The 14756-nt window shown below is 47.1% G+C and overlaps 1 protein-coding gene across 1 annotated transcript; it reads left to right on the plus strand.

Moving 5' to 3' along the window:
* The first annotated feature begins 4244 nt into the window (after positions 1–4244).
* On the plus strand, positions 4245–9968 carry LOC122123406. The gene is given in 3 exon segments (XM_042697743.1): positions 4245–6136; positions 6138–6877; positions 6880–9968. Coding segments are annotated over 3 exon segments (5721 nt in total).
* The last annotated feature ends 4788 nt before the right edge of the window (positions 9969–14756 follow it).

The following is a 14756-nucleotide window of genomic DNA, read 5'->3' on the forward strand; positions in this document are numbered from 1 at the left end:
AACTCAAAAAACTAAATCCCCCAACAACAAATCCTCAAAGAAACAACTGCCTGATAAATAAGTGGGCTAAATAATTAAAGAGAAACTTCTCTAAATTGGAAATAAGAATGGCCAATAGACACATGAAGAAATGCTCAACTTCTCTACCCATAAAAGAAATGCAAATCAAGACAACACTGAGATTCCACCTCACCCAAGTTAGAATGACTATAATAAAGAAATCTAATAACAACAGATGCTGGAGGGGATGTGGCCAAAAGGGAACCCTACTGCATTGTTGGTGGGAGTGTAAACTTGTTCTACCACTTTGGAAAGCAGTATGGAGGTTCCTCAAAAGACTCCACATAGAGCTCCTCAATGATTCAGCAATCCCACTTTTGTACATTTTTCCCAAACGATCATAAACAAAGCTATATTAAAGCTACTAAAGCTATACTAAAGCACAACTATGTTTATTGCAGCATTATTTACTATAGCTAAGATATGGAACCAACCCAGATGCCCCTCAGTAGATGAATGCATCAAGAAAATGTGTGTGTGTGTGTGTGTGTGTGTGTGTGTGTGTACAAACACACAATGGAATTCTATGCCTCCATCAGAAAGAATGGCATTGCCCCATTTGTTAGGAAATGGAAAGACTTGGAAAAAATTATATTAAGTGAAGTAAGCCAGGCCCAAAGAATCATAGGTCCCATGGTTTCCCTTATTTGCAATAACTAGTATAAGTCTAGGATAAGCAGAAAAGGTCAAAAGCTATGTACAGGGCTGGGAAGGTGGCTCAGTGGTAGAGCGCTTGCCTTGCATGCATGAAGCCATGGGTTCGATTCCTCAGCACCACATAGCAGGAAAAAAAGCCGGAAGTGGTGCTATGGCTCAAGTGGTAGTGCCCTAGCCTTGAGCTGAAGAGATGAGGGACAGTGCCCAGGCCCAGAGTTCAGGCCCCACGACTGGACCCCAAAAAAAAAAGCTATGTACATGTACATATGACCATATAAGATGATGTTAAGTGAAATGAACCCCAAGATATGGACACAACTGGTTTTTTTTTCTTTTTTGCTATTGTTTTAATGTATTTAATATGTACTATGTGATTTTTTCTGTTTCTTTTGTATGTTCCCCCTACCCCGCCCCAGTATACCCCCTGTTTTTTATTCAGGTGCCCTGCATTTTGTATATACATTTTTCTAATTTGGGGAGAAAAGGGAAATAACAATGCTGAAATAAGGATACAAGTTGGCCCATTGTAACAATGAGATGCACAAGGCACTATGTTGAAAATGAACTTTACAACTTGGGGGAGGAGAGGGAGGAGTAGGAGAGGTAGGGAGGGAAGGTATGGCAGGGGAAAAACAAAGGAGGAGGTAATAATGCTCAATAGGAAATATACTCATTACCTTACTCATATAACTCTAACCTCTCTGTACAGTGTTTTTACAATAAAATCATATAAAAATGAAGTAAAATAAAAAGGAACATAGAGTTTCATAAGGAAAATGGCACAGTCAATCAGTTTATAAAGCAGGCTGAAGAACAAGATGCACATTAAATCACAGAGCTGCTGGGTATTTATTTTTCATGTACCATCTTTTTATTCTCATACAGTTTGCTATAAGCTGGCATTTGTAAAAAGCCTCAACAACAGTGGCATGGCAGAAAATATCTCACGTATGATTAGCCTAGTCTGTAGGTTTCCAGAAAGCAAGTGACAATGTCAGAAACAAAATAAAACCAAGTAAAACCACAAACTGAATGTGTTAGTTTAAGAAAGAAATGCAACCCCAATGGATCAAAAGGCACTGTGGAGGGGCTGGGAATGTGGCTTAGTGGTAGAGTGCTTGCCACACATGCATGAAGCCCTGGGTTCTATTCCTCAGCACCACATACACAGAAAAAGCCAGAAATGGTGCTGTGGCTCAAGTGGTAGAACACTAGCTTTGAGCACAGGAAGGCTCAAGGACAGTGCCCAGGCCCTGAGTTCAAGCTCCAGGACCAGCAAAAAAAAAAAAAAAGGCACTGTGAAAAAAACCAAAGATATATTTAAGCTGAATTTTTATTGTTGTTATTATTCCTATCATTATTATTACTAGTGCTTCTACAAGGAACTTACAGATGGAATAGTTACTCAGTTAGTTCAGTAATGAGATTTAGGGCCATAATTATCTTTAAGTAGGAGAAAGGAATTCTTGAGGAGCTTAATTACCAATCTAAAACTCCTGCTGGGATTGAGGAAGTTTGCATTCTAGCCCCATCTGGAGAGCTTGCCAGTGACTTGGAAAAGTTACTTTGTCTCCAACTTTCCCCGCTTGCTTAATCTCTCCTTACTTCTCAACTCCCAAATCAGCAAGTTGTTTGTTGACGGTTGTTTTTCTAATGATTAAAACAAATAGCTAGCAAATCTAGCATGTAGAATAAACAAAGAAAAGACTCAGTGTGACACTGAAGAAAGCCAGGAAGGAAGTGACATTTTGCCCCCTGCCTTCCACCTTGGGTATTAGAGTCTCGCAAAATATTATATTAAGTAAAGTAAGCCAGGCCCAAAGAAACATAGGTCCCATGGTTTCCCTTATTTGCAACATCTAGTATCTGTCTGAGTCAAGCAGAAAAGGTCAGATAAGTTGATGTTAGGGAAATGAACCCTAAGACATGTATTCAAATGTTTTTTTTTTCTTTCATGCGATTGTTTCTAACACATTTATAAGATTATTTCTTTGTTGCTTTGTATGTCCCTCCCCCACAGAATAACCCCTGCTTTCACTGTATTTGATGTCGGTATAATTTGTGGAGGGGAAGGGAAAAACAAATAGCTTAACTAGGGATACAGGTGGATCCATTGCAACAATGAGATGTACAAGTCCTTATGTCGAAAAATGAACTTTACAACTTTGGTGAGGGGGGAGGGGGGCGGGAAGGATTGGGTGGGGGGGCGGGGAGAGGATGGGAAGGGATGGGAAGGGGAAACTAAGGAGGAAGCTACAATGCTTGATAAGAAATGTACTCATTATCTTGCCCATGTAATTGTAACCCCTCTGTACAGTATTTTCACAATAAAAAAAAAAAGAAAGAAATTGTCCAGGGACTGAAGGCCTGAGGCCAGAGGCCAGAGACAGGAGGCCAGGGACTGGAGCCTGTTTGCTGAGCCTGTGTTTGCACTTGAGGAGCTCATGTGGAGAGAAAGGGACAATTCTCATGAGAAGCTGGGCATTCATACTTACCATCCTATTTAAACTTTTCTTATCATAATGATCATTTTTCAGTACTACAGATGGGATTCAAGGACTCTCCTACATTTCCATTTTGAGCTATGTCACACAGACCTTCTGTTTTTGAGAGCCTTGCTATTTCTGTACAGGGAGACATCAAACTTGTGATTGTGCTCTCTCTGCCTGCTGAGTAGCAGTAATAACAAGCATGAACATTTTTTTTCTTTTACACCTACTGGGGCGTGAACTCAGGGGTTCATGCTTAGATTTGTCTGCTTAGTCTAACTGAAAGATTGAAGTCAGGACTATGTCCTCTTTTTGCAATTTACTAAGTTCTTTTTACAACTTACTAACTGCTGATTCTGCTTCTGTAAATATGCTTATGCTAGCACAGACCCTCCCGGGAAATAAGTAAAAAGTTACAAAGTCCAGATGCAGGTCCAGGGACAAGGTCTGCAAACATAGATAAAGAACAAAAGAGTATGTTCTCCTGAATTCCTGTGTAAAAACTCACGGCAAGGGGCTCAAGACAAGGACCATCTGGCGAGCCCAGCAAACTAGGTCAAATGTCAACCAATCGCGAGCCTGTAACTATGTGGACTCCCCTCCAGAGAAGCCTCCCCCTAGGGAACCAACCAGTTTTCAACAAGTGTTACAAAACTTCCCGCGCAGTAAAATGATTGCTGGAGTATATGATAATTTTTAAACTGAGCCAATCCTGGGGAGCTTGGGGTCTTATGCTAATCCTGTGGTTTTTGTCTTTAAAAGTGCCTGTAACCGCTGCTCAGGGCTTCCTGTCTGCCCTGGACAGAGAGCCTGTTTGCGCAAACGCCAAATAAACTCCTCTTGCTTGTTGCATCTGCTGGCTTGGAGTCTTGGTTCTTGGGGTGCCCTCCCATTGAAGAAAGCATCCCAGTGAGTCTGGGTCTTTCAGTTGGGGGCTCGTCCGGGATCAGGCGCCTCCAGACCCAAAATTTCAAGACCAGTTGGAGGTAAGACAGAGCTCTATTTTTCCGTGTTCTCCGTGCTTGTCATTTTTGTTTTATGTTTTGGGGATCCAAAAGTGCCTGTACAGGACTTGTCGTTTTTGTTTTATGTTTTGGGGATCCAAAAGTGCCTGTACAGGACTTGTATTTGAATTTGTATTGGGCCAGAGGGAAAAGCAGACGTGCCCACTACCCTGGTCCCGCCCTGGAGATCCACTCCAGGGTCGTTTGGAGGGGGGACGAGATCCGAGTGTCTCTTTGTTCTGGGGAGCTAAGGCACGGCCGGCCTCTCCCTTCTGAAGTTTCCCTCCTCATTTGTACTCACTCGGGCACCGTGCGGCGTTTGTCTAGTCTCATCTGTGTCTGTATAACGTTGATTGTCTTTGCTGTCTGTTTTGTGGCCTTCAAAGATATAGGACAACAACTAACCACCCCCTTAAGCCTGACTCTAGGTCACTGGAGAGAAGTCTCGGCCCGGGCCCACAACCTGTCGTTGGAGGTCCGGAAAAAGAAATGGATGACTTTCTGCTCCTCCGAATGGCCCGCCTTCAATGTAGGGTGGCCTAAGGAGGGCTCCTTTAATCTTGGTGTTATTTTACAGGTGAGGGCTCGAGTTTTCCAGCCCGGCCCTCACGGACACGCTGACAAGGTCCCCTACATAATTACTTGGGAAAATCTTGCTCAGGATCCCCCGAAGTGGATTAAGCCTTTTCTCTCCCCTTCCATCCCCCTCTCAGCCCCTCCACCCTCTCCCACTCCCCTCATCCCTCTTCCTCCTGCCCCCATCCAGCCCACCTTTCCTCCCCTGCCTGTCCCTCCGCCACCTACTCCCCTCACTCCTCTTCCACCACCCTTATCCCAATCTTCCCTCTACCCCCTAAAGGAGTTGTCGAAACTTAAAACGAAGGACTCCTCCACCTCCTCTTCAAGTCCCCCCGTTCTGCCTGATAATCAGACAGACTTGTTATTGTTAGAGCCTCCCCAAATGCCAGACCCTCCGCCACCCTATCCTCAGCCTGCTCCAGTGGAGGAACGCAGAGGACCACAAGGGGGCTCCCTTACCCCACCTGTTCCTTCTCCCGATTCCACTGAGCCAGAGGCGGAGCCACAGGCGCCATCGGCACCCAGAGCGCCCTCGCCACTGCCCAGCAGCTGCCTGCGCCTCCGTCGCTATCGAGGCGGAGAGAGTGAAGGAGTCTGGACGGCTCATGCCTTCCCTCTCCGGACCGTGGGCGGCCAAGTGCAATACTGGCCTTTTTCTGCTTCAGACTTATATAATTGGAAAACCCATAACCTGCCCTTTTCCCAGGACCCCCTGGCCCTGACGGGCTTGATTGAGTCCATCTTGCTGACCCACCAGCCCACCTGGGATGACTGTCAGCAGCTCTTCCAGGCCCTCCTTACTACAGAGGAACGCCAGCAAGTGTTCCTAGAGGCTCGCAAGAATGTTCCAGGACAAGATGGCAGACCGACACAGTTGCCAAATGAGATCGATGAAGTGTTCCCGTTGACCCGCCCTAACTGGGACTTCAACACCGTTGCTGGTAGGGAGCGACTCTGTCTTTATCGCCAGGTTCTGTTGGCGGGTCTCAAAGGGGCCGGAAGACGCCCCACTAATTTGGCCAAGGTACATGCAATAGTGCAGGGTTCTGAGGAAACACCTGCGGGATTTTTAGAAAGATTAATGGAAGGATATCGTATGTATACGCCCTTTGACACCTCCGCCGTAGACAGACAATCCAACGTCATTATGTCCTTTATCGGGCAGTCAGCCCCGGACATTCAGACTAAGCTTCAGCGGCTGGAGGGACTTCAGGGGTATACTTTGCAAGATTTAGTCAAGGAGGCGGAGAAAATTTTTAATAAGAGAGAAACTCAGGAAGAAAGGGAAGAAAGATTGCGTAAGTTGCAGGAGGATAGAGAGGACAAGCGAGACAAGAAACGTACCAGAGTTAAGTAAGATCCTGGCCACCGTAGTCAGACAGCCAGGGGAGAGAGAGAGTAGGCCAGTGAGGAACCTGGGAGATGAAAAGAGACCACCGTTAAGCCGGGACCAGTGTGTGTATTGCAAAGAACTTGGACACTGGGCCAAGGACTGTCCCCAAAACAGGAGACAGGCCAGGGGATCCCAAAGACCAGCACAGGTGTTGTCACTAGAAGGTGACGACTAGGACAGTCAAGGCCTGGAGCCCCCCCCCAGCCCCAGGTAACTCTACGAGTGGGGGGGCAGCCCAGTAACCTTCTTGGTTGACACCAGTGCCCAACACTCGGTACTGACCCAACCAAAAGGTCCCCTAAGTCATAAAACGTCCTGGGTACAGGGAGCCACTGGAGGAAAACTATATCGGTGGACAACTGAGCGAAAAGTGCATCTCGGAACGGGGCTAGTCACTCACTCGTTCCTCTTGGTTCCAGACTGCCCCTACCCATTGTTGGGGAGGGACCTCCTCTCAAAGGTAGGGGCCCAGATTCACTTCCAAGAAAGGGGGGCCTCCGTTAGGGGACCCCAAGGACAACCGCTCCAAGTCCTGACTTTACGCCTAGAAGACGAGCATCGTTTGCATGAAAGCCCTCAGCCAGTCTCAATCGACCCCCAGTGGTTGTTAGATTTTCCCCAGGCTTGGGCGGAGACGGCGGGAATGGGATTGGCCACAAACCAGCCTCCTCTAGTCACTGAACTTAAGCCGTCGGCTGCCCGGTGATGATACGTCAGTATCCACTAAGCAGGGAAGCTAAAAATGGAATTAGGCCACATATACAAAGGCTGCTACAATTGGGCATCCTAAAACCATGCCAATCCCCATGGAACACCCCCTTATTGCCCGTCAAAAAGCCCGGGACAGGAGATTACCACCCCGTGCAGGACTTGAGAGAAGTAAATCGGAGAACAGAGGATATACATCCTACGGTGCCTAATCCTTACAACTTACTAAGTACGCTGCCCCCGAGCCATACATGGTATACATTATTGGATTTAAAAGATGCCTTCTTTTGCATGAGACTGAGCCCCCAAAGTCAGCCGATCTTTGCCTTTGAGTGGAGAGATCCCGAGTTGGGTTTCTCAGGACAGCTCACCTGGACAAGGTTGCCACAGGGATTCAAAAACTCCCCGACCCTGTTTGAGGAGGCTCTACATCAGGACCTGGCCGACTTCAGAGTCAATCATCCCCAATTCGCTCTTCTACAGTATGTAGATGACCTGCTCCTAGCAGCTGAGACTCTAGATGACTGTCTAAAAGGTACCGGGGCCCTTTTAAAGAGACTAGGGGAATTAGGGTATAGGGCCTCAGCCAAAAAGGCCCAAATTAGTGTCCAACAAGTAACCTATCTAGGCTATAAACTGGAAGGGGGGCAAAGGTGGCTAACAGAGAGCCACAAACAAGCCATCACCCAGATCCCGCCGCCCACGAATGCACGAACCTTGAGGGAGTTCTTAGGGAGTGCTGGGTTCTGTCACTTGTGGATACCAGGGTTTGCTGAACTAGCAGCTCCTCTGTACCCTCTTACCAAGGCAAACACCCCGTTTTGATGGGAAGAAAAACAACAACATGCTTTTGATCAGATTAAAAAGACCTTATTGACAGCTCCGGCCCTGGGCCTTCCGGATGTGACTAAGCCATTCACTCTATATGTGGATGAGCGACAAGGAATTGCTAAAGGAGTCCTGACCCAGAAGTTAGGGCCCTGGAAAAGACTGGTGGCCTATTTCTCAAAAAAACTGGACAGTGTGGCAGCTGGGTGGCCCCCGTGCCTCTGTATCATTGCAGCTGTGGCCATTTTGGTAAAGGACTCTGATAAGCTAACCTTAGGACAGCCCTTGACGGTGATGGCCCCACATGCCATAGATACAGTTATTCGCCAGCCCCCTGAACATTGGCTTTTGAACGCCCGGATCACCCATTACCAGACAATGCTGTTAAATCCTGACCGGATTCGATTTGGGGCCGCAGTCTCTCTCAACCCAGCAACCCTACTCCCGGACTGGGACTCTCACCTCGCCATCGAACATGACTGTCATCAAATCCTGGCGGAGGTGCACGGGACCCGTGAGGACTTGACTGATCAACCTCTACCAGACGCTGAACATACCTGATATACAGATGGGAGCAGCTTCCTGCATAACGGTGAGCGAAGGGCAGGGGCAGCAGTGGTAGACGGGACCACAGTCATCTGGGCTTCAGCCCTAGAGCCTGGGACTTCAGCACAAAGGGCCAAACTCATCGCTCTGACGCAGGCGTTAACAAAGGCTCGAGGAAAGAAAATCAACATTTACACAGACAGCCGGTATGCCTTTGCAACCACGCGTGTCCATGGAGAGATCTATAGGAGGCGAGGTCTGCTGACTTCGGCAGGAAAAGACATTAAGTACAAAGAGGAAATCCTAGACCTCTTACAAGCCCTTTTCCTACCTAAAAATGTGAGCATCATCCACTGCCCAGGTCACCAAGTGGGGAGGGACCCTGTAGCAGCAGGAAACAGGATGGCAGATGAGGCTGCTAAGGCAGCGGCCTTACAAAACCAAAACTTTGCTTTAGTCACTTCCCAAGAACAGCAGCCAAGCAAACCACCTCTCTTCCAGTATTCAGATCAAGATATAGAGGTGGCCAAGAAGCTAAAGGCAACCTTTAATAACTCAACTGGAACTTGGGAATATGAAAACAGGACTATATTGCCCCGAAAGGATGCGAGAAGGTTGGTTACCTACTTGCATAGATGGACCCACTTGGGTTACAAAAAATTGGAGACTCTTCTACAGAGGGAAGAGCAGTTTCATTACATTCCAGACCTATCGGGCATAATCAAACAGGTCATAGACTCTTGTGTTCCCTCCGCCAAGGTTAATGCAGGCCGATTCCAAGCGCCTGCTGGAGTCAGAATGAGAGGAGAGTGACCTGGCACTAACTGGGAGATCGATTTCACCGAAATTAAGTCTGGCAAGTATGGAGTTAAGTACCTCCTAGTCTTTGTGGATACCTTCTCCGGCTGGACAGAAGCTTTCCCCACTAAACAAGAGACTGCACAAGTGGTAGTTAAAAAGATTTTGGAAGAGATTTTTCCTTGATTTGGACTCCCTAAGGTAATAGGGTCAGATAATGGCCCTGCTTTTGTCTCCCAGGTAAGTCAGATGGTGGCCAAGCTGTTGGGGATACATTGAAAATTACATTGTGCTTATCGCCCCCAGAGTTCAGGACAGGTAGAACGAATGAATAAAACAATTAAAGAGACCTTAACCAAATTAGCCTTAGAAACTGGCACTAAAGACTGGGTCCAACTCCTTCCCATGGCCCTGTTTAGAGCCTGGAATACTCCGGCAAGCCATGGATTAACCCCCTATGAAATCTTGTATGGAGGACCTCCTCCTATAGCAGATTTTCTTGACCCTGCCATTGATTATTTTGCAAATACCCAAAGCCTACAGGCACGGCTGAGAGCTCTGCAACTCATCCAGAGACAAGTGTGGAAGCCGTTGGCCGCCGTCAACAGCTTGGGGAGCTCCGCAGTCCTATATCCCTTCCAGATTGGCAACGAGGTGTACGTGAGGAGGCACCAGTCCAAGACCCTCGAGCCACGGTGGAAGGGCCCATACATCGTGCTGCTGACCACACCCACTGCGCTAAAGGTAGATGGGATCACCGCCTGGATCCACGCCTCCCATGTCAAGCGAGCACCGCCTGGAGACAAGAAGGACCCCTCGGAGCCAGCGAGATGGAAGGCGCAGCGCACTCAAAACCCCCTCAAGATAAGACTTTTAAAAACTGTTTAATATTCCTTATTACTATAATCCTAAAGACAGGAAGGGGACAAAGAGCCCACCCCCTGGTGGGCACGAACCCACACTCCCCCTATAACCAGACATGGCAAGTGATAGATGAACAAGGGAGTGTCATATGGGCGGCCTCTAACATAGCCCCCCTCTGGACATGGTGGCCCGACCTCGCACCGACCTTCTGCACATCCCTCACTAATGAGGTAGACGCTACAAGTGGAAAAGGTGTCGACCAAGGCTACCCTGTCTACGCTTGCCCAGGCGGGATCTCTCTCTCTCTCGCATCCAGATGCGGAGAGAAAAAGATTATTTTTGTAAAGCCTGGGGGTGTGAAACCAGTGGGGACACCTACTGGAACCCATCCTCCTCTTGGGACTACATCACCATAAAAAGGGCCGGTGCGACGACGAAAGGTTACAAGCATCCTAAATTGGGTATTTGGGTTGGCCCTGCACGTGATGTAGGGAATGGAAAGTGTGCTAACTCAAAATGCAATCGGTGGTGCGTAAAGCTTACTGTAAAATTCACCACCAAGGGGCAAAGGTCTAACTTGGGCTGGGTAACGGGGTTCACCTGGGGAGTCAGGTTACGCACTAACTATTGGGGTCATGATGATGGTGGACTAATAATGATCCGCCTCCAAGTGCAGAGTGCAGCTCCCAGCCTCCTAGGACCCAACCCTACCTTAAGAAAGAGACCCCTTTACATAAACCAGATGCCTGACCTCACCCATCCACCAGCCACCCCTGACCCAGGGCTGCCCCAAATGCCTCCCTTATACAATCTAGTAGAGGGAGCTTATTTGGCCCTCAATTCCACCAAAAGCAACCTAACTCGGTCCTGTTGGCTCTGCCTTTCTGAGGCGCCTCCTTATTATGAAGGGACAGCTTACAATGGTACTTACAACTATTCTGACTCATGCCCTTGGGGACGCCAGGGCACCAGGTTAACTCTAGCTGAAGTGTCAGGCCAAGGACTATGTCTCGGCAACCCCCCCCCCCAAGAAGATCCAGCTCTGTGCTCACACAGAGAGAGTTCGAGCCTCCGCCGGCAAATACCTGATACACTCGGATGGAGGATGGTGGGCATGTGACACCGGATTAGCCCCTTGCGTCTCAGCGATGCTGATGAACCAGACTGGTTTCTGTGTTCTACTACACCTCTACCCCCGGGTTATATACCATGACTCCCGATCCTTCGAAGAATTGGCGGAAGGCCTGGCCCCCCGCAGATACAAAAGAGAACCCATCAGTGTAACATTAGCTGTCCTCTTGGGATTCGGGACCACCGCAGATATTGCAGGAGTAGGAGTAGGAGGGGCCGCATATGTGGAAGGTCAACAAAGCCTAAGACAACTAAAAGCTGCCGTGAACCAGGACTTAAAAGCTATACAAAAATCAGTCACAGCATTAACAGACTCCCTCACCTCCCTATCAGAGGTAGTACTTCAGAACCGTAGAGGTTTAGACTTAGTCTTTATCAAGGATGGTGGGTTGTGCGCAGCCCTAAAAGAAGAATGCTGTTTTTATGCTGATCATACTGGGATAGCGCGTGACTCCATGGCCAAACTCCGAGAGCATTGAGAAGCTTGCAATTGGGACAAGATTGAGCAAGGTAGCTGGTTTGAGAGTTGGTGGTCTAAATCCCCCTAGCTCACTACGTTGCTGTCGGCGGTAGCAGGACCTGTCATTATCTTACTATTGCTTCTCACCTTTGGTCCTTGCATTCTTAACAAGCTATTGCAGTTTATTCGTGAAAGGCTGTCCGTCATACAGGCCACGGTATTAGCCCAACAATACCAAGTATTACAGACAAGTGACACACCTACAAATGAGATAAGAACCCCCTAGATTTTAAGATTAAAATCAGTCCAAAGACAAGAGGAGGGAATGAAAGATTGAAGTCAGGACTATGTCCTCTTTTTGCAATTTACTAAGTTCTTTTTACAACTTACTAACTGCTGATTCTGCTTCTGTAAATATGCTTATGCTAGCACAGACCCTCCCGGGAAATAAGTAAAAAGTTACAAAGTCCAGATGCAGGTCCAGGGACAAGGTCTGCAAACATAGATAAAGAACAAAAGAGTATGTTCTCTTGAATTCCTGTGTAAAAACTCACGGCAAGGGGCTCAAGACAAGGACCATCTGGCGAGCCCAGCAAACTAGGTCAAATGTCAACCAATCGCGAGCCTGTAACTATGTGGACTCCCCTCCAGAGAAGCCTCCCCCTAGGGAACCAACCAGTTTTCAACAAGTGTTACAAAACTTCCCGCGCAGTAAAATGATTGCTGGAGTATATGATAATTTTTAAACTGAGCCAATCCTGGGGAGCTTGGGGTCTTATGCTAATCCTGTGGTTTTTGTCTTTAAAAGTGCCTGTAACCGCTGCTCAGGGCTTCCAGTCTGCCTTGGACAGGGAGCCCGTTTGCACAAATGCCAAATAAACTCCTCTTGCTTGTTGCATCTGCTGGCTTGGAGTCTTGGTTCTTGGGGTGCCCTCCCATTGAAGAAAGCATCCCAGTGAGTCTGGGGTCTTTCACTAACCCTGAACTATGATCCTTTGAATCATGAGCCTTTCTGGCTCACAGCTCACATTCTACCACTTGAGCCAGGCTTTCAGCCCAGTGTTTTGCTGGTTAACTGGAAATCAAATATGGAGAACTTTTCTGTCCAGGTTGATTTTGAACCTCAGTCCTCCAGGTCTCAACTTCCTAATAGGATTACAGGTGTGAGTTGACAGTGTGCTTGGCTAAATTTTTTTTGAAGTTCCAGGGCTTGAACTCAGGGCCTAGACATGGTCCATGAGCTTATTTTGCTCAAAGGCTAGTACTTTACCACTGGAACCATAGCTCTACTTCTGGCTTTTTTCGTAGTATAGTGGAGATAAGAGTCTCAAAGACTTTCCTGCCCTGCTGGCTTTGTATTGCAGTCCTCAGATCTCAGCCTCCTGAGTAGTGAGGATCACAGACATGAGTCACTGGCACCTGGCTGTAAACATGTTTGTTTTTTTTTGTTTTTTTTTTGTTTTTTTTAAGAAGTCTGTATCCTCTTGATTTCTGGGTCCTAGGTCTCCAAGCCAGGTCATCACTACCTTTGAAAGGAACCATTTTTCAGACACAGAATGATGGGGTTTTTTTGTTGTTGTTGGTTTTGTTTTTTTTTTTTTTTGCCATTTTAAGTAGTGTCGCATAGACTTTACCCCCTCAGATAAGAGCAACAGACCCCTGGGAACTCAAAGAGGTAGAGACACAGACACACTGAGCAATATTCTCCTGTCATGGAGCAAGGCAGATGGCTGCCACAGCTGTTCCCTGTCCAAGTCAGAAACTCTCCTCCATCTCCCTAAGATCAAGGGGCTTTGGTGACATTGTTCTGGGACCACCTTTCACCCTATTGCATGTGTCTAATTAGGACAAGAAGGAAGGAAGGGGAAAAAATGACACTTTGCAGCTGGGGGAAGGGAAGGAGAAATGAGAGAAGGGTTAATTTCCTCCCAGCTGTCAGACCTGTAATTATATTCAGTTTGTGGATTCCAGCCTTCCTTTGATGATGTGAAATAAATCTCCACATACAGCCAAACTTCTGCTGCATGCTGCTTTTGTATTGAAAGTGAAGTGGCCTCAAGAGCCTGGGCTAAGCAGCATGTTCTTGGCTAGGGGCCAACTGTAACTAAGTTTCTCATTGTTGAGTTAGATGACTTGCCTTCACTGTTCTAAAAGAAAGGTTGAACGGGACTGTCCAATGGGGCCACTAAAGTGATCTCAGCCTACACTGCAGGAATCAGAACCAGGTTAAGTCCAGTAAACCCATGGAGCCATGAGAAATAGTTGTTGTTGCTTTAAGAGGTTAAGTGCTGAGATAGTGCATTGCAAAATAGGCAAGGATAGCCACTCAGGCCATGCATGCTCACCCACTTCTCCAGGCTACTTGCATAAGGTGGCAGACACACACATGACTCAAGGTTACATGGAAATGCTGAAACAGCTGAATCCCAGTGTGGGGGAAGTGTAGGCCCCAAAGCCCTCCAGAAGCTGTGGTGAGACAGCCTGGCTTACTCCACTTACTCTATAGGTGGCCAGAAACATCTAATAATCATAGAGAGCAAACTAAGTATTGCTAACCCTGCACTGTCCACACAAGGACCTGACACTCCTATGAATAAGAACGTATTTCAGCTTTTCTTTCCTGTTCTGTGCTATCTGTTCTCTCAGCTTCTCTGCATACCTCTACCAGTCTCTTCGTAAATACATGTGTATGTGCACAAACCTGGAAGTGAGCATCTCTTGAGGTGGGAGAGGCAGCATGCTGTAGAGTTCTAAGTGTCACATTCCACAGCCCAACCTGTGTGTGTGTGTGTGTGTGTGTGTGTGTGTGTGTCATACTAAAAGTCAGTATCAAGTCTCCACAGGGCCAAATGAGTAACGTAAGTGGGTTCACTACCTGCACCTGTGTTCTTCTGCAGCTGATTTGTAATAGCTGAATGTTGGGATGTTACTTGTTAAGAGTGATGATGTCATCACTCTGCTCAAGACTCACTAGTGTTTTAATTTATTGTGAGTAATGCCCTCAGGATAGAAGTCCCTTGCAGCAACTATGGTTGTCCTGTTACTATGCTTTCAGGCCTCACCTAGCTCATTTCTAACCAATGGAATTATCTTTCTACTTACAAACTTTCCTACCTATCTGCACCAGATAGAATGTGGCCTTAATGAAGAGAGTTGCTGTGGCTTTACCTGTCATATGTTTATCATCTTGAGCAGGTTGCTCTGTACTAGGTAGAATAAATTAATTAAACATTGCTTCT

This window comes from Dipodomys spectabilis, unplaced genomic scaffold, assembly GCF_019054845.1.
Source record: "Dipodomys spectabilis isolate Male_0828 unplaced genomic scaffold, ASM1905484v1 ptg000228l, whole genome shotgun sequence".
Lineage (NCBI taxonomy): Eukaryota > Metazoa > Chordata > Mammalia > Rodentia > Heteromyidae > Dipodomys > Dipodomys spectabilis.